Source organism: Humulus lupulus, chromosome X (genome assembly GCF_963169125.1).
Source record: "Humulus lupulus chromosome X, drHumLupu1.1, whole genome shotgun sequence".
Taxonomy (NCBI): domain Eukaryota; kingdom Viridiplantae; phylum Streptophyta; class Magnoliopsida; order Rosales; family Cannabaceae; genus Humulus; species Humulus lupulus.
The window spans coordinates 48,943,576-48,967,335 of record NC_084802.1 but is presented as its reverse complement, the minus strand read 5'-3'; the positions used below and the strand labels follow the sequence as shown (position 1 = coordinate 48,967,335).

Below are 23,760 nucleotides of genomic sequence, written 5' to 3'. Positions count from 1 at the left end.
TTATTTGGAAGGGAGCGACGCCGAAATAATTGGCCACCCCCACAAAGAAGGGATGAAGAGGGAGATAAGCTCCCGCTTCAATGTGATACCGGGACCAGGCGTTGTTCGCCCCTCCTGGACGGTTAGCCCTCTGGTCCTCGGGGGGACGTATAATGGTTACCCCCGTAAGGGGGAATTTCCTGAAACAGTTAACAACCATTCGAAGGGTCACTGAACTGGCTGGGGGAGTATACCACTCGACATCAGGCGGATTCCGATGACGAGGACGAGCCCTAGTTTGGATATTAGGGTCAGGAACAAGATTTTCTCGACCACTGGTCGAGGGAGCCCTAGCCTGCGAATCAGGCTGGGCAGGAGGAGTAGGGTTGCTTTCAGACTCGGGCCTTTTCTTGCCAAAGGACTTGGAGCGGGACATTGGAAAGGAAGGATGGGGTCTGGAAGAGGATCGCGAAAAAGGAATCTCGTGGACGCGTACAGTTGGTTGTTCTTCCCCCTCGAGCAGCTGGGCAAGAAGGTCGTCGTCAATGGGTCTTTCACCTCCCCACAAATCTGGCATTAAAGTCTGCAAACAGTAGAATGGGGAGGTGAGGAAATAGAACTCTAAAAAGCTTTTAGAATAGCGCTGGTCGAGTATAAAAGTTAGGCTTTTACACAACAGCATTCTATTAAAAAGCTAGTTTTTCTACACGAACAGTTTGAAAGGCGGATCAAAGGGTGAAAGTAAAAAGTTTTTCTGTGAAAGCTTTTTCAACTCCCCTTAGGGCGGGAAAAATTTATTTTTCAACTGGCTTAAAAATCGAAATGTTACTTCGGTTTTACGTCCTAAAAAGCATGATCCTGAATTTTTAAACTAAATCGTAACTCTACTGCGCCTACAAAACATTTTGTCTACAGGCATTTAAAACCAGAAACAGAAAGACTTAAACAGTATACCACCAGAAGCATGCATCACGAGAAATTAGAAGCATGGGGTTTCAAAAACTTACCAAGAAAAGTGATCGTGAAGGAGGAAGAAAGGTCTTCGGAGATTAAAGAGCCCACGGTCTGAGTCTTGGAAGGGCAAGAGAACGGTCTTCGGAAAAGCTTAAAGCTCTGGTTTTTAGGGTTTTTTGTTAAGATAATGGCGTGCGTAAAAAGAAAGAGGAGGCTTCGACGGTCTTATATAAGTATTCTCTGATATTAAAAAAGTATAATCATTAGTTTTCCTTTTTTTAAGTATGGGGAAACGGGATGGCCATCGAAATCGTTTCTGGGGAACTGAAAGGACATGATTAGACAGAAGTGGGTTGCTTTTTTCAAAAACACACGAAGGGTTGTGACACGTCAGAAGGGGTTACCGAAGGGTCGTTCGTTCAAAGTTTATTTACTATTCATAGTAAATAAACTTTGGGGGGCAAATGTTATCCAATAAATTAGCATTGGTGACGTGGCAAATAATCTTTTGACACATGGCTGATACCTGGAAGCGCCTACTAGAGTATCGACCAGGAGACACAGTAGAAGCAGGGTAAGCCTGTCTTACCCACGACCAGTCTGGTCGGTAGTTCCGCGTACAAGGCAACATTTATGGGAAGATCTTTATGAATCCCGAATTTATCTCATATAATCTTCTGGATATCCGATCATTCAGGGAAGAATATTTGTAACAATCTCTTGTGACCCTCCTTGAGCCTATAAATAAGAAGAGATAGCTCAAGGGAGGGGGACCTTTTTTAAGCTTTTGAATCGTAGGAAACGATAGTAATTCTCCAAGTAAATCTGTATTGTTCTTTAGAGAAGAGTGAAACTCATCGAACCCTGGTTCTTTGATCACCCCTCTGATTTTATATCAATATTATTCTAAGTGGACGTAGGTCATTACCAGATCCTGGAGGCGAACCACTATAAATTACTGTGTTTTCTTTACTTTTGTCATTGCGTTCTTCTCTATACATTCGTTCATATCAATCACGTTTTGACTCCGTGTCAGTTGGCCAAATCTTGGGTCAACAAAAATAGAAATTATGACAGATTTATTAATTAAGATAAATTGATATTTAAATTAATAAATAAGTTTAAATCAATGTTCAAATTATAAATAATTAATTTGATAAATGATTTAAATAATTATTTAATTAATCAAATCAATAGAAAATAATACATGCCTTTATTTTAAGTCCAATGAGCTTATAATAAATGAGAAATTTCACGAGCCTAAAACCTATGATAATTTCGACCATTAGGCTGATATTATCTATTATTTGATTGATAATAAAATGAGATTACAAATAAATTGAGTTTTAATTAAGGCATAAAACCCGAACATATATAATTATTGGGTAAGATTGAGTTAAATCAATTATTCACATAAGAAAAAAATACTAATATTTTGACAAATCAAAGTGAATGAATAGTACTATATTTATAGCTTAAAAGTATAACACCCACAATGATTTTTAAAACATGTGTGACTATAAGAATTTTTTTAATTGTTAATTAATTCTTTCTTTTAATAAATGTTAAATAAAATAAATTAGAAAAAACCATAAATTATGAGAAAAATAGCTAATTATATATAGATGATTTTAGGTTGTCACATCACTTCTCTATAGTTCTCATTTATATAAGTACTTGTAAATAGTTATAGATGTTTAGATATATTTATTTTTTCTAAAAATATTATATGTACCACTCAATTCTCACAGCTACTTTTATCATTGATTTTATTAATTTTTGTTTGATTTTCAACTATTTTAACTCATGACTTTAATTTAAAACTAATTTATTTAATTATTTTTTATTCAAATTTTGTGTAAACTGATAAATGAAATGCACAAACATTGGTACACTACAAGTACATGTTACATAGTTGGTATCCCATGATTTTTTACTTTGTGGACTCCACAATAAAAATAATATTTACAATAATACGTGTTATAGTACAAAATCAAATTGTTGCTCTAAAATTTGAAGCTCATTCATATAGATAATGAGTTTGAATCTTTACCCGTGATAAAATGCTTGCAAAAGAGTCATTTGGTATTTATTTCACACAGTTTGTAGATACATATGCATATTAAAAATAATAATTAATTCATATATGTGCTCAAATTTATTTTACTGCTAATTACACGTATCAGAGTCCAACAATTTCCAAAACAAATATGTTTATGTAGTTAGTTTTTGGGACCAAAAAAGATAAATTATCATAAAATATTAATTAATAACCATAAATTATTAGAAGTTGAATAAAAAATAAGAAAATAGATGGATTGGTTTGAAGATATTTTAAAGTGCCACATTACCTCATTGATGCTCTTTGTTATCCCAAAAAATTGAAAAGAATGATTTGGCAATAAAATTAACACATGGCATGAGTTAGTTGGATGATCTGGCTTAGCAGTAGCCGAATACATCAGTTAAGAAGTTGAATTGCTTGAGAGATGCATGGTCAAGTCAAATACACCCAAGGAGAATATTTGGTCTAAGGAGTGCTTGGCTCAGACCCCAGTTTGAAGACCCAATTGATTGGTTTAAATCCAAGTCCAAGAAGCTTGAAGGAGGGGTTTGGATTTTGGCTCGAGGGATAAAGGCAGGAGGTCCGATCGGACCTTAGCTTGGGAGCCTCTCAAGCATTTGGCTTGGATGTGTCCGAGGTAAGAAGGCTAAGGGAAAGAGGTCCCATGCAAGCCAAGAATTGGGACTTAGATTTCAGTAAAGGGAAGACCACATAATGTCCGATCGGACATGGTTGAAGATGCCAAAGGGAGAGATGCCTCGGACTTGTCCGAGGTGAAGTGCCAGGTAGCTTGGCTCGGACCACCTTGGTCCGAGGAGAAGGCCACAAGGTCCGAAAGGACCTTGAATGGAGGAGGTATGCTCGGACTTGTCCGAGGTGAGAAACAAGAGAGAAGGTTGGCTCGGACCACCTTGGTCCGAGGAGAAGGCATGAGAAGGATGCCTCGGACCACCTTGGTCCGAGGAGAAGGCCATCATGTCCGATCGGACATGTCATGGAGGAGGTTGCCTCAAAGTTGTCCGAGGAAAGAAGCCAAGAGAATTGCCTCGGACCTACCCGAGGTGAGGTGCCAAGGGAGTTGGCTCGGACCACCTTGGTCCGAGGAGAGCCAAGCTTGCATGACCTTTGGTCCGAGGAGAGCCATGCATATACCACCTTTGGTCCACGGAAAGCTTGAAGGAGTAATCAACATACATGTGAGACTACGCAAAATCCCCGGAACGACTGTGGCAAGAATTGGTCTAAACACCCGGGAATCTCTCACTCCTCACTTAAATTGAGGAATCAGTTGTATTTTAAACATTTCTGGTAATATAAATATAAGATGAATAATAAAATATCCCTATCTAAAGGGGATATCAGTTGAGGATCCCAGGCCTATAAATAGAGGATTGGGAGGATCGTAACAAGACTTTTGGCAAATTAAGAGTAAATAGGTGTCTAGAGAAAGAAATGTTTTTTCTTGAGAGAACCCTTTTTTTGTATTCTGGAATATTTGCACTGAAGAAACTTAGTTGACACTGGTTCATCTGATCTTGAGTGTGAATACAGTAATAAAATCTCTAAGTGGATTAGGCTATTACCGATCATCGGGGCTGAACCACTATAAAATCTCGTGTTATTTACTTTTTGTTCATAAACTGTCTGTTGTCGTTTGTATTCTCTTAAATGCTTGTCGTTTTTGACGTTCTCATGACAGTCTTCTTTATATTTATGGATATAAATAGATTATATATATATCATTTTAATAAAAAATTCAAATAATTCAAATTTAAATTATATATGACGTTAAAATATATTCTATTCAAGTTTAAATAAATAAATGTTTATTATTATTAATATTAATAATCATAAATTAAAAAAAGTAAAATAAAAAAATGATAAAAAATAAAGATAAAATAGGATAAAAAAAAGTAAGAAATAGATTGATATTGATATAGATTTTTATAGATATAAATAATATATTAAATTTGATAAATTAAAAAAAAAATATAATTATGTGGTATTTGAGCAAGATTGAGTTAAATCAATCACCCAAATAAGAAGAAAATACTAATGTTGGGATAAAATCAAAGTAATCTAATAGTACTTTATATATAGACTAAGTGTATAATACCATAATGATTTGTAAACTAAGTGGGATTATATATATATTTTTTTAATTGTTAATTTTTTATTTCTTTCAATAAATATTAAATAAAAAATTGGAAAAAACTACAAAATAAAGAAAATAGATGATAAAAAAAAGAGAGTGTCACCCAATCTCCTCAAAACTCTTACTCTTATTTATATAGATATTAGTAAAATTAATATACAATGCCAATTTATTTAATTTTATTTAGAAAATATAATTATTTAAATTTTAAATAAATAAATAATATTATATATTATAAAAAAATGACATAAATATATTAAAAATAATTTCCCAAAACATTATCTTACAATTTAAAAAAAAATAATATGATCATTTAAAAAAAAAAAAAAACCGTTTAAACATTTATAGTGATGCACAGTATTGAAAACTAAGGCTATTTAAGAGAAAAGAAAGCAAAATGTACGAATGAAAATGTAATTTAAGAAAAAAAGTAGTGCACGCAGAAAAGTCCAAAGACTAAACATTTATTTTAATTATTGATGTTCCTACTTCCTACGGCTATTTTTTTTCCCTATTTTTTTGTCAACGCACAAAAAGTTCCATTAATTCTATCAATTACACGAAAAGTTTTAGTAATAATATTTTTTTTTATCTCAAATTCACAAAAATTTAAAGAAAAAAGAGAAAGGGAAGAGAGGGGGGGGGGGGGAAGAACTCGTGCTCATGTTCTGATCTCTCTCTTTTCTCTGGCGTTCTTACTCACCATTCATCAACTCTCTCTCTATGCAGAGAGACATAATTTAAAGCGAGAAGGTTCCAGAGCTGTAAAGGCCGATTCGATTGACTGTTTTCGAGTTCCGAATTCGGAATAGGTTTTGAATTCTAATCGACGCCATGAGTTCGAATTCGGAGTTGGTTCAGAGGCTTGAGTCATTGCTTGGCGTTTCATTTGGGGGTTCAGTCACGGACTCAATGATACTGATTGTGACGACTTCAGTGGCAGTGATATTTGGGGTTTTGGTGCTGGTTTGGAGGAAATCGTCGGATCGGAGCAAGGAGGTGAAGCCTCTGGTGGTGCCGAAGCTCTTGGTCAAGGATGAAGATGAAGAGCTTGAGGTTGGGTCTGGTAAGACCAAGGTCTTTGTCTTCTATGGTACTCAGACTGGTACCGCTGAGGGCTTTGCTAAGGTAGAGCACAAAGGAGACTTTATTGTTTTGTTTTGTCGTTGCTAAATTGAATTTTTTGTTATTATTATGATGAGTGTGGTTAGCTAGTAAAGATTGATTTCGGGAACCGGAAGTTGAGTAGGAACATAGTAATGTGTTAAGTGGAAACTTGGATCAAAGCTTTGACTTTTTTTTTTTTTTTTTTGAAGATCGAGGCTTTGGCTTGAAACCTTTGTGTAGAATTTTCTACGCATGCGTTTGTGGCTGGAGGGGAAGTTAGGATTGATTCTTTTTTCTTCGAAGACGACTCTTTTACATGGTTGTAAAACAATGTTATGGTTATTTACAAGATTTGAATTTATGTGAATCTTTATTTGCCTGTGAGCTTTAGGTTACTAAACTCATATTTGGTTGCAACTCACTATAACATGAATGCCTATTGCTGTGTCATTGATGACACATTGCTAAAATGCTGTTTGTAACTTGAGCAATCTATGAGAACCGAAAATTTCTAACCCTTTTTTGCCAAGTTAAAATTATGTTATTTTTCTAATTTAACAAGTCCTGAAGTCGAACTTTTTAACATTGTCTTTTTATCATCTAACTGTTATGCTTTCCTTTGTGTTTCTCAATTAGGCATTAGCAGAAGAGATCAAGGCAAGATATGAGAAAGCAGCTGTCAAAGTTATTGATCTGGTATGCTAGATGGAAATTTTTTCTAGACATTGCATATGAGAATCAGCTTCACATTTTTCTTTACTTCATGTTGTTTATGGCTCACTTTCAATCAGGATGATTATGCTGCGGAGGAAGATCAATATGAAGAAAAACTGAAGAAAGAGACTTTGTCATTTTTTATGGTGGCCACGTGAGATAAACAATTATATTTTTAAATTTCGATAAATAAGATTAATATGGATATTTGGATAGCATAATATTTACTCTACATTTGGGCCTGACATTGTAGTTATGGAGATGGAGAACCAACAGATAATGCCGCTAGATTTTACAAATGGTTTACCGAGGTTGGTTGCTTGTTTCAAGTCACTATGATGCCAAATTCTAAGTTTAATATTTTGGCATTTCCATAGTCTCTCTCTCTCTCTTTCAGTTGGATATATTTCAGTCCAGGGAAAGGGCAGGGGTGCTTTTGCTTTCTAAGCTATATTGTAAGTTTAAATTTTGCTTTCTTGTCCAGGGAACAGACAGGGGTGCTTGGCTTCAACAACTCAGATATGGTGTTTTTGGTTTAGGTAATCGGCAATATGAACATTTCAATAAGGTAAAATATGATTTTTTTTTTTTTTTTTTAGAATAAATAGCATTTTTGCCCCCGAACTATTATTACTGTCTAATTGTGTCTCTCGAATAATTCGCGATGTTTTAAATTCCCCCAAACTATTTCCGTTACTGAGTTGTGAGACTTTTGTTACTTTCTTTCCAAACTATTTGGCATTTTTGACACTAATGTGACAGTGCCACGTGTATAATTAAATTTTTTAAAATAATTTACTTAAAAAATTAAAAATCAATTTTACTAAAAAAATTAATTCAAATTAAATAATTAATTGAAAATCAATAAACATGAACAATGTTGAACAAATTGAATAGAACCAGAAATCTATTCATAAACTTAAATATACATATTTCCATTAAAAAACTCCTAAATCTAGACATACTATGAGTAAGAAAAATCTACAAATCTCACCAAAATACAACTTCAATATGTATAACCAAAGCCAAAAGAATATATTTAGATCTGCACATCCCCGACCACAGCCAAAGCAAAAATCGACACATCTACACATCCCCAACCTCATCCATAAAACTCAGAATTTATACCTCAAAAATCAACAAACAAAAACTAGTAGCCAAAGAACAAAATCCCAGAAATTTCAACATCACAGGTTACCATCCACGGCGGCATACAAGCAGAGATCTGAAGCTAAGAACCCATCTGTGACTCCATGCCTAGCTGCAAGAACCCATCCACGCCTCCTCTGCAACCCCCAGCTCCATCTGCCTCCATGCTCGCCTAAGTGCCCAACCTCTCGCGCAGGTGCATCAGCCCAATCGAGGCAACCACGTGATTCCAGGCGCGCGCGTCCCCGAACCCAGCTGCAAGAACCCAGATGCGAAGCACCCCAGCGGCACCTCTGTTCCATCTCTTTGACCCAGTCAGGGTTCCCAGAAAAAGAGCCCCCACAGACCCATCTTTCCTATTCCGAACCCAACCCTTCAAACCCAATTGGTTTACGTTCTCAATAGTCCAGTTCCTATAAAACACGCCCTAAACTCGACCCTTAATCACAACCCTCACCTGCAAGCACACAATACCTAGAAAAACCCATTACTCTGAAATCTCAAATTTATGCATTAATCATTGATTCTTAACAAACTCATTACTCAGAAATAGAGCAAAAAATGTACTTTTTTGGTGGAGGTGGATTGGGTCGAGTCTGGAGTGTCGAAAGATTAGGAGGATGGGAGTGAAGATTATGGGGAAAATTGATTTTCAATTCATTATTTAATTTAAATTAAATATTTATAAAATTTTAATTATACACGTTGCACTGTCACGTTAGTGCCAAATCTGCTCCCCGTTAGCCACATAGGACAGAAAGTAACAGAAGTCCCACAATGCAGTAATGGGAATAGTTCGGGGAATAGTTCGGGGGAATTGAAAATATTGCGAATTATTCGGGGGCACAATCAGACAATGCTATTAGTTCGGGGGCAAAAATGCTATTTTTTTTATTACATTTTTTTAAAAAATTGTCATCTGATGGAACCCATCTTGCAACAGATTGGGATAGTGATTGATGAACAACTTAGTGAACAAGGTAAGTAACTGTCTAAGTTACTAATTTTTATATTTTATAATTTACGAGGTCAATAAAATTTTTGATGTTGAATTCTTTTCTGTTTTCATTGATGAAAATTTTATTCATTGGATTTCTTTACCTTTTTGCCAATTTATAACTTTCTCTTAGTCTATCAACTTTTTTATTTTTTTTTATTTTATGTCTAATTTGGTACAAGTTTATTTACTGCATTATTGCTAATTTGCTGAATGTTGCCCATGAATTATGCTGCAAATATACTATAGACTTGGAGTGGAATCTTATCAAATAAAAAATATTGCTTACTGTTTTACAAGTTATCTAAAGGTATGTCAAATCCAAGTGAAAATTAGTTAATGGAAACCATATTTTAACTGAATAATGAGATTTGTTTGGTAAGTTTTAGTTTTGATTTGCTATGTATATAATAGCAATTATCACTTTCATATCAAGTTAGTATATATATGTCTGAAGGACAAGATAATGAATAATTAGCATGTACTAAATTCCTTGTGGTATGCATATCAGCATGCCCAAGCTTTCCTTGTGGCATACTTTCTGTTGCGGAGAAGTTGATGCAATGACAACTTTATGGTGAACCTCTTTGGCAGTGATTAGTTTTGATTAATGTAGCAAACTTAATTCAAATTCTTAGATTTGTTGTTTATTTGTCATATACTGTATATAATTGTTATTTATTTTCTTAGTAACAATTGAATTTGCTGGTATTTATTAAAATTTGCTCTCTGGTTTTACACAGGAGCAAAGCGTCTCATTCCTGTCGGCCTTGGTGATGATGAGCAATGTATCGAGGATGACTTTTCTGCTTGGTATGTGCGTTATTCCTATGATGATAGTTTCTTCTGTTTTTCCTTAGTTGTACTAAATCTAGGAAGATTGAGCTTTTGCATCATGATTTGTATGTTTGCTATTATGTAGGAAAGAATCATTGTGGCCTGAATTGGATCTATTACTTCGAGACGAAGATGATGCAAATACTGTATCTACCCCATATACAGCTACAGTTCCTGAATACAGGCTTGTGATTCATGATCCTTGTGTTACCTCTTTTGAGGATAACTGCTTGAATATGGCAAATGGGAATGCTACATTTGACATTCATCATCCGTGCAGGTAATGAATGATATGAACTTTTTTGGTTCTTTCAAACATTTTTTCTTCTATATTACTAGTATATTGCCCTTTTATTTTATGAATATTTTCATCACTAAGTTTCAAGCTCAATATTTTTGCCGCAGAGTTAATGTTGCTGCACAAAAGGAGCTTCACAAGCCTGAATCTGATAGATCCTGCATACATCTGGAGTTTGATATATTTGGAACTGGTATAACGTAAGTTCATATCTATACTCAGTGCTTCTGTTAAGAGATTTTGATAGGAACCACTAAACATATACAGAAAATATTAGAACAAACCAGCAAGAAAGATAAAGAAGATGAAACATCACTGAGTTTTATTAAAGAAATGGCAAGAGCATACAATAAGAAAATGGCTGGTATTCGAGAGACTTCCAACTCCCCACAATGGCAGGTATTCAATGATCTATTCACTGACCCTCCCACTTCATATATACCCCATTTGTCCCTAACCACCTAGAACAATATACCAAAAAATACCCTTAATGTCAATGTAGAAAATTACTTTCATAAGGGTCTATCAGATTTTTAATGCAATAAACACAATCTCTGTACAAGCCCCTTTTTATATTATAAAAGAAATTGTTTGTGAAAAAGGGGGTGTTTGTTTGAATACTCCTCCAGCATATGGTCACAATCTCTAGTTTCTGCTGATTTGCATGATTCAATTTTGAGTTCTCTTTCATGCATCAATTTAAAAGTTAAATTAGAATAAGAAATATTTTTAAACTTAAGCTATCTGTTACTTTTTCCATTTGGGCATTTCCTGTTCCATTTATCATTGTGTAACTGCCCCTCACATAGAGAGGGAGAAATGTAAAAGGAATTTAATGTAATTGGCGAAATCTAGTTCATTATAATGTCTTATCGACTAAGATGTTGTCTTTATTTTCACATGTTGAATGGCTTGTCATTTAGCTTGGTCATGAGTAACATGCTGAAAAAAAGATTAGAGAAGTGAGAGTTTTACTTGAGCTTTGTTGTGCCTGGTGAAATGGGCCGACTATTTCGGTTCTTTAAGTAGACGGAACGTGTGACACTTGCAGACACTCTAAGCTAGCAAGGTAGCCTACAACTCACGCCTGCATGCAAACAAACTCATTGGTTAGCCACAAACATATCTCGTACATGCAACAGACAATAGCGAAGTATGAGCGAGCATAAAGCAAATCATTTCATAGAACGTCCACACCACATGAAAGCATACAACAAGGCAAGTAGCACTCGATGGCCCAACGAAAGCAACAATCAAGTAACACATAGACGATAAGGAAGCATACACGGGCAAGTATGTATAAACATCGTTTTATTAATACATGACCTTGATAGGGCAAGAGAGTACACATCTTGAGCCCCTATCTGCTGGTGGCCATGGTGCTTCCCCAAGTCACTAGGTTACCCCTCCTAAGGAGCATTCTAGGGATACAAGGTCTTCCCAAGAACAAATATGATTTCTGCTTGGGAGACATATGCATAATTACAATATTGCCACTACCCCAGGAGGTTGCTTGGTGCAAGACTTGACTAATGATCAAATACCAAGGCATGCTCACTTACAAAACGACCCCATGTAGGTGTGCCAAAGGGGTAGCACTCCATACTCTCCCCCACTTAATTCTTCGGCGTTCAAGTCTTCCACCCTCTCCCAGCTTATCTCGTCGTTTGCGAGCCTCTTCCATTTTACCAGATATTCTTTGTGCTTTTTACGGTCTGTGGTGACCATTCTCTCCGCTGGGATTTTTTCAGGTTGACGTTTGCTCCTTGGATGAATGATGACTCCTCTGGTTGACTAGTTACGCGCTGGATTGGCTAGATCTTCATGATACGACTTCAAGTTGCTGGCGTGAAGGACCGGATGTATCTTCATCTACCTTGGTAGGTCGACTTTGTAGGAAGTTAGACCAACTTTTGAGATGATTAGAACTAGACCCTCGTACTTGCGAACAAGTCTGATGTCTTTGTCCCCTCGGAATCTCAATTGTTCGGGCTTCAGCTTGATCAACTCTAAGTCATCTGTTTTGAATTCCAGTGGTCTGCGCTTCTGATGTGCCCACTTCATTCTCTTTGATGCTTTCTTTAAATATGCTCGGGCAATCTCTGTAGTCTTCTTCTAGTCTTTTGTGAAGTGAAAGACTCGCGGATTTCGACCGCGGTATTCGTCCACTGTGTGGGGCAACAGTGGTTGTTGTCCATTAACAACTTCAAAATGGCTCTTATTCAATGAATAACTCTTTTGAGAGTTGAAGCAAAATTGAGCTACATCGAGTAGTTGCAGCCATTACTTCTGGTTGACATTGACAAAGTGGCGCAAGTACTCCTCTAACATCTCGTTGAATCTTTCTGTCTGCCTATCTGTCTGTGGATGGTAGCTCGAGGAGATGTTCAACTGTGATCCCAAAAGGCTGAATAGTTCGGACCAAAAGCTCCCTATAAATCTCCCATCTCGGTCACTAACAATGTTCTAGGACACTCTCCAATATTTGCCAATGTACTTGAAAAATTGCCGTGCTGTCTCTTCTGCCGAACAGTACTTCAACACTGGGATGAACGTCGCATACTTCGAGAATCTGTCCACAACCACTAAGATCGCACTTAAATCCCTTGTCTTTGGTAGGTTGGTTATAAAGTCAAGCGACACTCTCCCATGGTCGGCTTGGGACTAGCAATGGCTCCAACAACTCTAGTGTTTTGTTCCTCTCAACCTTGTCTTGTTGGCAGATGAGACAGGTCTTGGTGTACTCCACTACATCATCTCGCATCTGTGGCCAGTAGTATCCCTGCTTCAAAATGGCATGCGTCCTTTAACACCCTGGATCAATGTTTAAAATACCGCTTTTACACCTCAAGTCGTTTTGATTTTGTGAGGCGAGGCGTACGCCTCAAGGCGCATTGAGGCGTATGCCTCAAATATTTAATTAACGAGAGGGAGAGGAGAGGTAGGGAGGAAGGCAGGTTTCGTTTTTTTTTTTCCTTTCTCTGCTTCAAAGGCACAGCTGGCTGGGCAGAGGAGATGAACGAGAGGGAGAGGAGAGGAGAAGATCGATAGAAAGGAGAGGAGAGGCTGAGTGAGTGAGTAGGTAGGGTTTCTAATTTTATTTGTTTTAAGTTTTATTGGACCTATTTAAATCCAAGTTTTAAGTTTTATTAGGTTTGAACCTATTTAAGATAAGTTTTGATCAGTTTCTTTGGGCTTATTTTGGCCAGTTTTTTATTTTGGGCCTTTTTGGGCATAAAAAAGCCCATTACGAAATACACCATTGATGTGTACGCCTCTCTCTATTTCTGCCTCACCCACCTCAACTCAGCGCCTCACCTCTTCTAAGCAAGGCGCACGCCTTGGTGCGTTTTTTTTCCGCTTCAAACTGAGGCGCACCTCAAAACTGCTTTTTTAAACATTGCCCCGTATGACCCGCCCACAAAGTGTCATGACATTCTCCAGGTTTTCTTTGATGTGCTCCTTGATGGGAGTATTCACTATGCTAGCCGACAAACTAGCCAAGATCTTTAGAGTCGCCAATTCTGTTTTGCGACTCAAGGCATCGACTGCCTGGTTTAGGCATCTTGCCTTGTGCTCAAAATAGAAGTCGAATTTTGTCACGAACTCCTGTCATCGTGCTTGCTTAGGGGTCAGTTTCGATTGGGTAAGGAAATGACTAACCACTACGTTGTCCGCCTTCACTACAAACTTCGACCCCAGCAAATAATGTTTCCACACCCGCAAGCAATAGATAACTGCGAGGAGTTCTCTTTACTGGGCAGTATATCGTCTCCCAGCTTCGGAAAGCTTGCGGCTCTCATATGCTACCTGGTGATCCTCTTGTACAAGCACCCCTCCCAAAGCATAATCTGACACATCGGTCTCCACTTTGAAGGGCTTGCTGACATTTGGCAGGGCAAGAACAAGATTTTTCATCATAGCTTCTTTCAAACTCCTGAATGCTTTAGGACACTTATTAGTCCACGCCCAAGTCACACCCTTCTTCAACAACTCGGTCAAGGGTGTCGCCCTTCTTGAGTAGCCGTCCGCAAATCGTTTATAGTAGTTGGCTGGGTCAAGAAAAGAGCGTAGTTCTTTCACATTTCGTAGTTCCTTCACATTTCTGGGGGCTTTTTACTCTTGGATTGCCCTCACCTTCTCCAGGTCCATATGAATTCGGCCACACTCTACAATGTGGTCTAGGAACTTGATGCTCTCCTGCGCAAATGAGCATTTCTCGCGCTTCACATATATCTGCTTCTCTCTAAACTTCTGAAACACTTGAGCTAAGTGTTCTCGATGCTCCTTCGTCGTGGCTACCACGAACTTGCCTAGATACTCGTGGAATACTTGGTTCATCAGTGTGCAGAAAGTGGCTGGTGCATTCGTCAACCCAAACGGCATAACTCGAATGCTCCATATCGAGAATCACAGGTTGTCTTTGGCTCATCCCCATCTGCGATCCTCACCTGATAATAGTCTGATCTCAGGTCAAACTTCGTGAAATACTTTGCTCCACTTAGCTGGTCGAACAAATAGCAATCAGAGGGATGAGGTTGGTGTTGCGAACTGTCACCTTGTTGAGAGCTTTATAATCAATGCACAGTCTCAAGCTCCTATCGTGTTTCTTCTAGAATAGCACAAGTGCGCCAAACGGCGCCTTCGACAGTCTGATGAAGCCTGCCTCCAATAACTCCTTCAATTGCTTTCTCAACTCTTTTAGCTCGGGGGTGCCATTTTGTAAGGGGCTTTAGTTGGAGGTTTCGTTCCTGGGACCAGCTTTATCTGCTGATCAATCCCCCTTGGTGGCAAGGCTTTGGGGAGTTTATCTGCCATCATATTCCCATACGTCTTCAAGACCCTTTTAATTTCAGGTGGAACAATCTCCTCCATTGGTTTTTTCGAACACGACGGGTACCGCCACATAAGTGGACTCCTGATTCTTCATGCTCTTTTTAAACTATAAGGCTGATAAAAGCTTCACACTAGGGGGTGGTGTCACCTTTGTAGGCATCATCGATGGTGTCTCCTCCATTATGAGCAAGCTCCCAGTAGCAGGAATTAGAATGACTCATTTCTCGGTTAGGAATGCCATTCCCAAAACTAAATCAAAGTCGTCCATATGGAACACCACCAAGTCGGTCTGCCCCTCCCACTTGTCAATCTTGACTTTCACGCCGTTACCCACTCCTGTTGTGGCCAAGGCTTTTGAGTTGACTGTCTTCACGTGGCCCGCATCTTTCTCCAGCTTTAGTCCCAATCGTTTGGCTTCGAGCTCCGAGATGAAATTATGTGTGGCGCCAGTATCGATCATCATGCTCTTGGTCGACTTGTCGTTGATGGTGGTGTCCACGAACATCAATCCCTTCCCCAGGGCCTTCTTCCCCTTTTCACCATGCTTCTTGAGAGCATTCAACAAGCGGACAGCGCCCATGTGCGCATACTCTTCGTCCTCTTCTCCTTCACGCTGCTCCTTTTGGCCAATGAGGGCATTTAGCTTGCCCCCATAAGGGAAAACTGCCGATTTATGTGGTCCCTTGCAGGGCCAACAAGCTAGTGGCTTCTTCCCTACGGTGTTGTCTGTCCTATTGGAAGAACCGACTCTGCTGCCCTCTTCCCTCCCCCACTCCTACTTTGCCACAACTTCCCAGACTTCTTACTCCCAACACTACTTGAGCTGGTTGGAGGGGTAGTCCTCTTCGGCAAGTTGCTCTCCGGTGTGTAATCTGTTAAGTGTTCAGTAGTAGCTTGAGTGGTGGCTAGGTCAGTCACAAGCGGCCTCTGAAGTTTTTGCTTGGCCCACGACTTTAGTCATTCGAGGAAACAAAAGAGCCTGTCTACTTCGGACATGTCTTTAATATCGAGCATCAGTCCCGAAAATTTCTTCACGTATTCCCGGACTGTCCCGATTTGCTTAAGCTCTCTCAACTGGCGATGAGCCATGTAGGCGACATTTTTTGGTAGAAACTGCGTCATCAATTCTCTCTTCAAATCTCTCTATGACATGATTTTGCATCTACCATGCTCAATGTCATCATACTTTGTCTTCTACCACACTTGGCATCCCCAGACAAGTATATGGCAGCCATGACGACCTTCCCTTCGGATTCGGCCCGCACGGATCTAAAGTAGTGCTCTATGTGAAAGAGGAAATTTTCCAAGTCCTTCGCGTCCCTAGCCCCATTATAAGGTCCTGGGTCAGACACTTTCACTCGGCCATACTCCATACCTATGGGATCCGTTGTAGGCGCATTCCCAACCGCTCGCATGGTTAGGTTCACCTTCGCGGATAGCTTAGTCATCTCATCTCTGAGCGCACCAACTGACTCCCTCCAGTCCTCCATGATGTCGTTTATGGAGTCTTGTTGGTCCTTCAACATGCGCTCCACTGCCGCAATACGCTCTTCTACCACACTTGGCATCACCAGACGAGTACATAGTAGCCATGACGACCTTCCCTTCGGATTCGGTCCGCACGGATCTAAAGTAGTGCTCCATGTCAAAGAGGAAATTTTCCAAGTCCTTTGTGTCCCTAGCCCCATTATAAGGTCCTGGGTCAAACACTTTCACTCGGCCATACTCCATACCTATGGGATCCGTTGTAGGCGCATTCCCAACCGCTCGCATGGTTAGGTTCACCTTCGCGGATAGTTTAGTCATCTCATCTCTGAGTGCACCAACTGACTCCCTCCAGTCCTCCATGATGTCGTTTATGGAGTCTTGTTGGTCCTTCAACATGCGCTCCACTGCCGCAATACGCTCTTCCCACCGAGGGATATCAGATGTACTTGTGGGAGTATTTCTTTGCTCCAACGCAATTATCCGGGCTAGCAGAACGTCATTCTCCTTCTCTAGCGTGGCTAGGCGATTGCTTGTGTCGGACGATCCAAAATTGCGACTTGCAGAGGATAGATCCCTGACACTATCGTCCAGGCCATCTATTTCCCCCATTTGTTTCTCAAGCGCTTTGATCCTCTGAGTATTGCTCACCATTTGTGCGTTCCACCAAGCTTTCTCTAACTTGGCTCTGATACCAAATGTCACGAGCTGACTATTTGGGATCTCCAAGTAGACAGAATGTGCGACACTTGTAGGCACTCCAAGCTAGTAAGTTAGCCTACAACTTACGCCTATGTGCAAACAAACTCATTGGTTAGCCACAAACACATCTCGTACATGCAACATGCAATAACGAAGTATGAGCAATCACAAAGAAAGTCATTCCATAGAACGTCCACATCACACAAAAGCATACAACAAGACAAGTAGCACGCAATGGCCCAACGAAGGCAGCAATCAAGTAATACAGAGACAATAAGGAAGCATACACGGGCAAGTATTGATAAACATCGTTTTATTAATACGTAGCCTTGCAGGGAGTACAGAGCTTGTGCCCCTATCTGCTGGTGGCCATGGTGCTTTCCTAAGTCACCAAGTCATCCCCCCTAAGGAGCATTCTAGGGATACAAGGCCTTCCCAGGAACATATATGATTTCTGACTGGGAGACATGCATAATTACAATATTGCCACTACCTTACCCATGAGGTTGCTTGGTGCAAGATTGACTAATGATCAAGCACCAATGCATGCTCACTTACAAAATGACCCTATGTAGGTGTGCCAAAGGGGCAGCACGCCACACCTGGCCTCATATTAAACAAGCTTAAACTTACTTCTTGGAAAAAGTAAATCAAATTTCTATAAGTTTTTCTTATTCTGTGTTAGTTCTTTTGTAATTAGGTGATGATTAACTCCCTTCCATTTCCTCAGGTATGATTAACTCCCTTCCATTTCCTCAGGTATGAAACTGGAGACCACGTGGGTGTTTATGCAGAGAACCTTGATGAAATAGTTGAAGAAGCTGGAAAATTGCTAGGTCAGCCTTTAGATTTGTTGTTCTGTATCCACACTGACAATGAGGATGGTTCTCCCCTTGAAAGCTCTTTACCTCCTCCATTTCCTGGACCTTGTACACTTCGCAGTGCATTGGCCCGTTATGCTGATTTGTTAACCTCACCTCGAAAGGTATGTTTAAGCAGTTTCCTTTTATAAGGTTCCTTTCTGTTGTTGTTTTCTTTTTTAAAAAACAAAAAAAGCAAAAACTTACCCCTTCATTATTACGTTCTCTACCAGGCTGCCTTAATTGCTTTGGCTGCGCATGCTGTTGAACCAAGTGAAGCAGAAAAACTGAAGTTTCTATCGTCGCCTCAGGGGAAGGTTTTACGTGCAGCCCTGTCTCAAATTTTCTTGTTGTTTCCTCCGAACTGTTTTTCCTTTTACTTGCCTTGTTTATATTGGGTCTTGCTTCTAATGTCCAGGACGAGTACTCAAAATGGGTTATTGGAAGTCAGAGAACTCTTCTTGAGGTAATGGCTGAATTTCCATCGGCAAAGCCTCCACTTGGTGTATTTTTTGCTGCAGTTGCCCCTCGCTTACAGCCTCGTTACTACTCAATTTCTTCTTCACCAAGGTGACAACTTTACTTCCTTTTGCATTCCAAAACTTTTTTATGAGCAATGTAAACATGTCTGAAAAAAATGTCTTTGTGAGGCAGGTTATCCCCTCATCGTGTCCATGTTACATGTGCATTGGTTTATGGTCCAAGTCCCACTGGCAGAATTCACAAAGGAGTGTGTTCAACCTGGATGAAGGTACTGCTGAGCTTTGAACATGCTGCACTTTTTGTCATTCTGTGAACCACTAAATACTAAGTCTTTTGTTATGTAAAATGCAAAAAGCATGGTAGCATCTCATATTGGACAATTTAGCAAAAAACTAAAGGTGCTAAACCCATCATTCTTTGGATTAACTCAGGATGCAGTGCCTCTCGAGAAGAGTCAAAAATGTAGCTGGGCTCCTATTTTTATTAGGCAATCTAATTTCAAGTTACCAGCTGATCCTTCAATTCCGATTATCATGGTGGGACCTGGAACTGGCTTAGCACCTTTCAGAGGATTTCTGCAGGTTTGAAATTACTTTAACTCCTTATATTTTCTTTGTATACATATATGAGGGAAAGTAGTTTCAATATTTTTTACCGTTCTCCAGGAAAGATTGGCTCTTAAAGAGGAAGGTGCTCAACTTGGTCCTGCACTTCTATTTTTTGGATGTAGAAATCGTAGGATGGTAGTAACCTCTGACTCATGAGTTGTTTATATCTTTTGAGAACATCGTACTCGTATGCTTTATGTTGTCCAATTTGTCTTTGCTTTTGTAGGATTTTATCTACGAGGATGAGTTAAACAATTTTGTAGAACAAGGTGCGATGTCAGAGTTGATTGTTGCATTCTCACGAGAGGGGCTGCAAAAGGAGTATGTTCAACATAAGATCATTGATAAAGTAAGTATTAGCATCTGGAAAACTGTGGCTACTGTTCATGATGTTCACACACTTTTGGTGTGTGTTTAATTAAGCTTCATGCTCAGGCATCTCAAGTTTGGAGCTTGATATCACAAGGGGGATACCTCTACGTATGTGGTGATGCCAAAGGCATGGCTAGAGATGTTCATCGAACTTTGCATACCATAGTACAAGAACTGGTGATAGTTCTCTCTGTCTCTGCCATATAAATGAATGTATATACATATTCATCACAATGTCACATATATAATAGTATAATACCCATATACCTCATTTATACAAATATTCATAATAATACTTATTGCTTAAGGAATAACTAGAACCTTTTAGTCAATGTTACAATTCTTATATATCAGTGACTCCTTGACTAGGACAACAATGACAAACATAGCTTTAGGATAACTGTGCTGCAATGTTCCTCAGCCATGGGAAATCATAACCTATTTACTCTCTACGTTGGCACTGAAATTTGACTTTTTTATAATCAAATGTTACAATTTGGTTTCATGATCAATGTTGACTAATAAAAAATCTCCGCCGGGGTTGATGTAGTTCTCACAGTCATGCAGTTTATGACAATTACCAGTGAGTATTTAGCTGTTACTTAAGGGTATTGAGTGTAATTAAATGACAAAATTAGAAATGAAGTTGCTTTTAAGCTGGCATTTTTTTTCTTCAGAAAAAGATAACTTTTGGCTAGTATTAATTTTGAGCATTTTTTGTTTATGATTTTTAGTTTTACCTACCGTTGTGAGAAATAGATGATATCAAAAACTTTTTTTTTATGATTTCAGGAATGTGTGGACTCATCAAAGGCCGAGTCTCTAGTGAAGAAACTACAGATGGATGGGCGATATCTTAGGGATGTCTGGTGACAGTTCTAACTTTCCACCTTCTATTCGTCTTCACTGGCATTCGTAAAACAAAATTAGTGGACTTTGTGCGTCCTCAGCTCTAGAAATTATAGCAGCCAGATTTGGACCACCGTGCTGGTAACTGAATCTAGTTTCCCCCCATAAAGGTGTAAAATATGATTTGGTAGATTTTTTTTTCCCTGAATTTTTCCTTTCTAGAAAGGGTAATTTTATTGTAGGAAACAGAGTATTAGCTGATTACAAGATTTAAAAAAACATACATATTTATCGGATACCATTGTATTGAATAACTTATGAAATAATGGTATAGAAGGATAAGGTCGAAGCCTGCGCCTCATTTGGGAGAAAGCCAGAATCCTTATTTTAATTTTGTTCTTGAATGTTTTGTTGCTTAGTGATCAAGTTTTGTTTTCATTTTATTTTTAGTTAACTTTTTATTAGGGTAATTATTTTTAGATGACTTAGTGATCAAGTTCGAGTACTTAATGTGACGAAATTCATTTCAAGTTCTCATGTAGTAAAATTTTACATGTATGTTGAAGGTTTGAACTAATTGGCGAAAAAAACATAGATTGTCAAGAATTGACATTTTGACAATGAAAATGCTTGTGCAACACATTGACTCCTCTGAGCCTATGTTAGCCTTCCAACCATTCAGATGGCAATGGACACATTTTTGACTCGACCATGTGCCTTTGCATACTTCCATCTTTCGAACAATTCTCGCTGAGTCACGCTCTCAAGCATCTATGAGTGCATTTGTGCATCAAGACTCTAGCCACGATGCTCACACTGTCCATAGGTTCTCACTATGGCAAGACTAATCCCAACATTGATGCTCATCTAGACATTCGCAAGCCAAGGTAGCACTTGTGGCCAAGAGCCAACATCAAGTTGACGTGCCAACACTTTTTGTCATGCCTCGTTCGATACTATCCAAATAGCTCTCGTCACGGTCCAAGGACTCCCATACGTCCATGGTCCAATCCTCAAGGCACCATGCTTACACTCATGTTGGTAGGCCCTCGAGACTAGCTACCAGATTTGTGGCATACACTGGAGCTCTGTCCTTCTCAAGCACCGTGCACCCTCCAATGCCTGCCAACATGAGTGAAGACTTGTGGCCATGGCGCACCACGATATATTAAAATATTATATATTTATATGAAAATACAAATCAATACCAAACATAATACAATATAAAAATATGTTATAAAACACAATTCATTATAATACAATTCAATATGACTTGATACGGCGCATCAAACACACCATTTTATCTATTAATTTTGTTTGTGAATTTTATTTTAATTAATGATAAACATTGTTGGAAAATAATTGGATTAAGAGCTAAAAAGTGTGATATCTATTTTGAAGACCAGAATGAATGAATGCTTGGACAACTTAGTGAAAAATGTGTAAAGACAACATTTTGGAGTTAAAATCCTGAAACTTTGCTACAACATCATTTCAACAATGCTGCATAAAGTGTGCACAGTCAGTAGTCAGCTTGAGTCATGCACACTTGGCAACTCATTAAATGAGTTGGAATGGTGTGCTGAGTTGGGAGGGTGAGTAGGATATCAGCTGATTTTTATGGGAAAGTAAGTGGACCCCACGTGGAAATGAGAAAGAAAGGGTTTCTATCCATTTTGGGGAACCCTAATTAATCACTCACACTTCACTACACAAAGATTCGAGCTGCCCAACACCACCATTAAAGACCATTTACTGCAACTTTTGAACCAGAAACACCAAGGAGAAAGATGGAGAATGTGGGAGAAGAGAAAAGAAAGGAGAAAAGGAAGAGGAGAAGAAACTTTCTACCATTTGGGCTAGATTCTCTTACTTTTTTCATATTTAGTATTTGAATCTCCTCTTATCTTGAACTCATAGAACAATGGTGTTGATATTTTGTGGTTATTTTAGTATTTTTAGAATAAGCTAATTTCTTGAAAGTTAGAGGTATTGATGAACCCTAATTTGTAGTGATACTTAACTTGTTGACTTTAATTTATGCAAAGTATTTCTTGTTCAATTAAGCTATATTTATTGTTAAATTTTGCCAGTGAGTGATCAACTTAAGTGAAACACAAGGTAGTTTGAATTCTGGAAGGATTTAGATTAGGGGGAGTTAATATTCCAAGCTACTCTCATCATTCATTTCACAATTTGACTATTCCCTTGATTTAATTTTAATTTTATTTTTATGAATTAGTTCTTAAATCTTCATTAATTAAATCATGTCAAATTGTTTGCAACCCAAATTGTTTAGCGTTGATTATTGCAATATTTAGCATAAAAAAATCCCTGTGGAAATGATTAAAATACTTTCTAGTTTATTACTTGCTTAACTATTATGTACACTTGCATATCATAAAATAAAAATAACAGCATTAGTAATGTTATTGTCGAGCAGAATTTTGCTTCGAGCAACGCATTATCATCGGTCGCTATCCAAGGTATAATTAGGGATACAAATGGGGCAAGAAATGCCATCCTCGTCCCTGTCCTTGCCCTCCATTTAAGCCTCCCATCCCCATCCATGCCTTGCCTACTGCCTAATCCTTGGCGGGGTGATGACATGGATTCTCCATAGTGTTTGGGATTTCTATAAGGACCCATTTATATAAAATAAAAAAAGAATTATTTAAACTAAAACTAAAGTAGCACAATAAATATATATACATATTAATAAAAAAATCACAAATTTAAAAACATAATATATACATATATAAATATATGCATTATTCAAAAATAAAAACAAAACAAAAGATTTATTACAATATGTATACATATAATTAAATAATTTTTTTTTAAATGGGAACAAGGATGAAGACAGAATTATGAATCAAATGGGACGGGTCCCCATCTCAAGAAAAATTTCCATCCCCAAGTATAATAGATTGAAATAGAAATATCCTCTAACTCTACATAATCTTCACTAAGATAATTTCATAGCAAAACAGAGATGAGACGAAGTGAGGAGTGCCACTCACGCTCTCGCCTCTGTCTCATTCCCAATTTATGTGAGGAATCTCCATCCCATTAGACACATGCGTAATGATTGAGACACACTCAAACTACACATATTATTTACACATAATGATGTGTAATTAATCTTAATCACATAATTAAAAGTGATTTGGTCTCTACTTAAAATTATCTTGGTTAAAATTTATTTCACATAATTGTGTGTAAAATTATGTGCAATTTAGGTGTGTGTCTAGCATTACTCCCGCACATATACACATGAAAAACTTTTTTTTTAGGTGCTATATAAATG

General features: G+C 38.2%; 1 protein-coding gene across 4 annotated transcripts; it reads left to right on the top strand.

Annotated features, from left to right (window-relative positions):
- The first annotated feature begins 5,779 nt into the window (after window positions 1–5,779).
- On the top strand, window positions 5,780–20,822 carry LOC133805193 (NADPH--cytochrome P450 reductase). 4 transcript variants are annotated; one of them, XM_062243313.1, is made up of 19 exons: window positions 6,142–6,281; window positions 6,470–6,579; window positions 6,897–6,956; window positions 7,052–7,128; window positions 7,228–7,285; window positions 7,459–7,542; window positions 9,067–9,103; window positions 9,864–9,933; window positions 10,043–10,237; window positions 10,363–10,455; window positions 18,038–18,263; window positions 18,372–18,455; window positions 18,557–18,708; window positions 18,793–18,889; window positions 19,053–19,202; window positions 19,287–19,364; window positions 19,456–19,578; window positions 19,665–19,778; window positions 20,394–20,822. In XM_062243313.1, exons 2-19 carry the CDS (start codon window positions 6,577–6,579, stop codon window positions 20,472–20,474), a joined length of 1,782 nt encoding a protein of 593 aa, XP_062099297.1. In that variant the 5' UTR covers window positions 6,142–6,281; window positions 6,470–6,576; the 3' UTR covers window positions 20,475–20,822. The 4 variants fall into 4 exon arrangements, with proteins under 4 accessions (XP_062099294.1, XP_062099295.1, XP_062099293.1 ...); XM_062243310.1 differs by lacking the exon at window positions 6,470–6,579 and having other exon boundaries at window positions 5,780–6,281; window positions 19,665–19,814; XM_062243309.1 differs by lacking the exon at window positions 6,470–6,579 and having other exon boundaries at window positions 5,781–6,281.
- Window positions 20,823–23,760: the final 2,938 nt, after the last annotated feature.

Coding starts and splice junctions, on each gene's coding strand:
- LOC133805193 (XM_062243309.1), top strand. CDS start 5,988: ATGAGTTCGAATTCGGAGTTGGTTCAGAGGCTTGAGTCATTGCTTGGC. Junction 6,957..7,051: donor CTGTCAAAGTTATTGATCTG/GTATGCTAGATG, acceptor ACTTTCAATCAG/GATGATTATGCTGCGGAGGA. Junction 9,934..10,042: donor GAGGATGACTTTTCTGCTTG/GTATGTGCGTTA, acceptor GCTATTATGTAG/GAAAGAATCATTGTGGCCTG.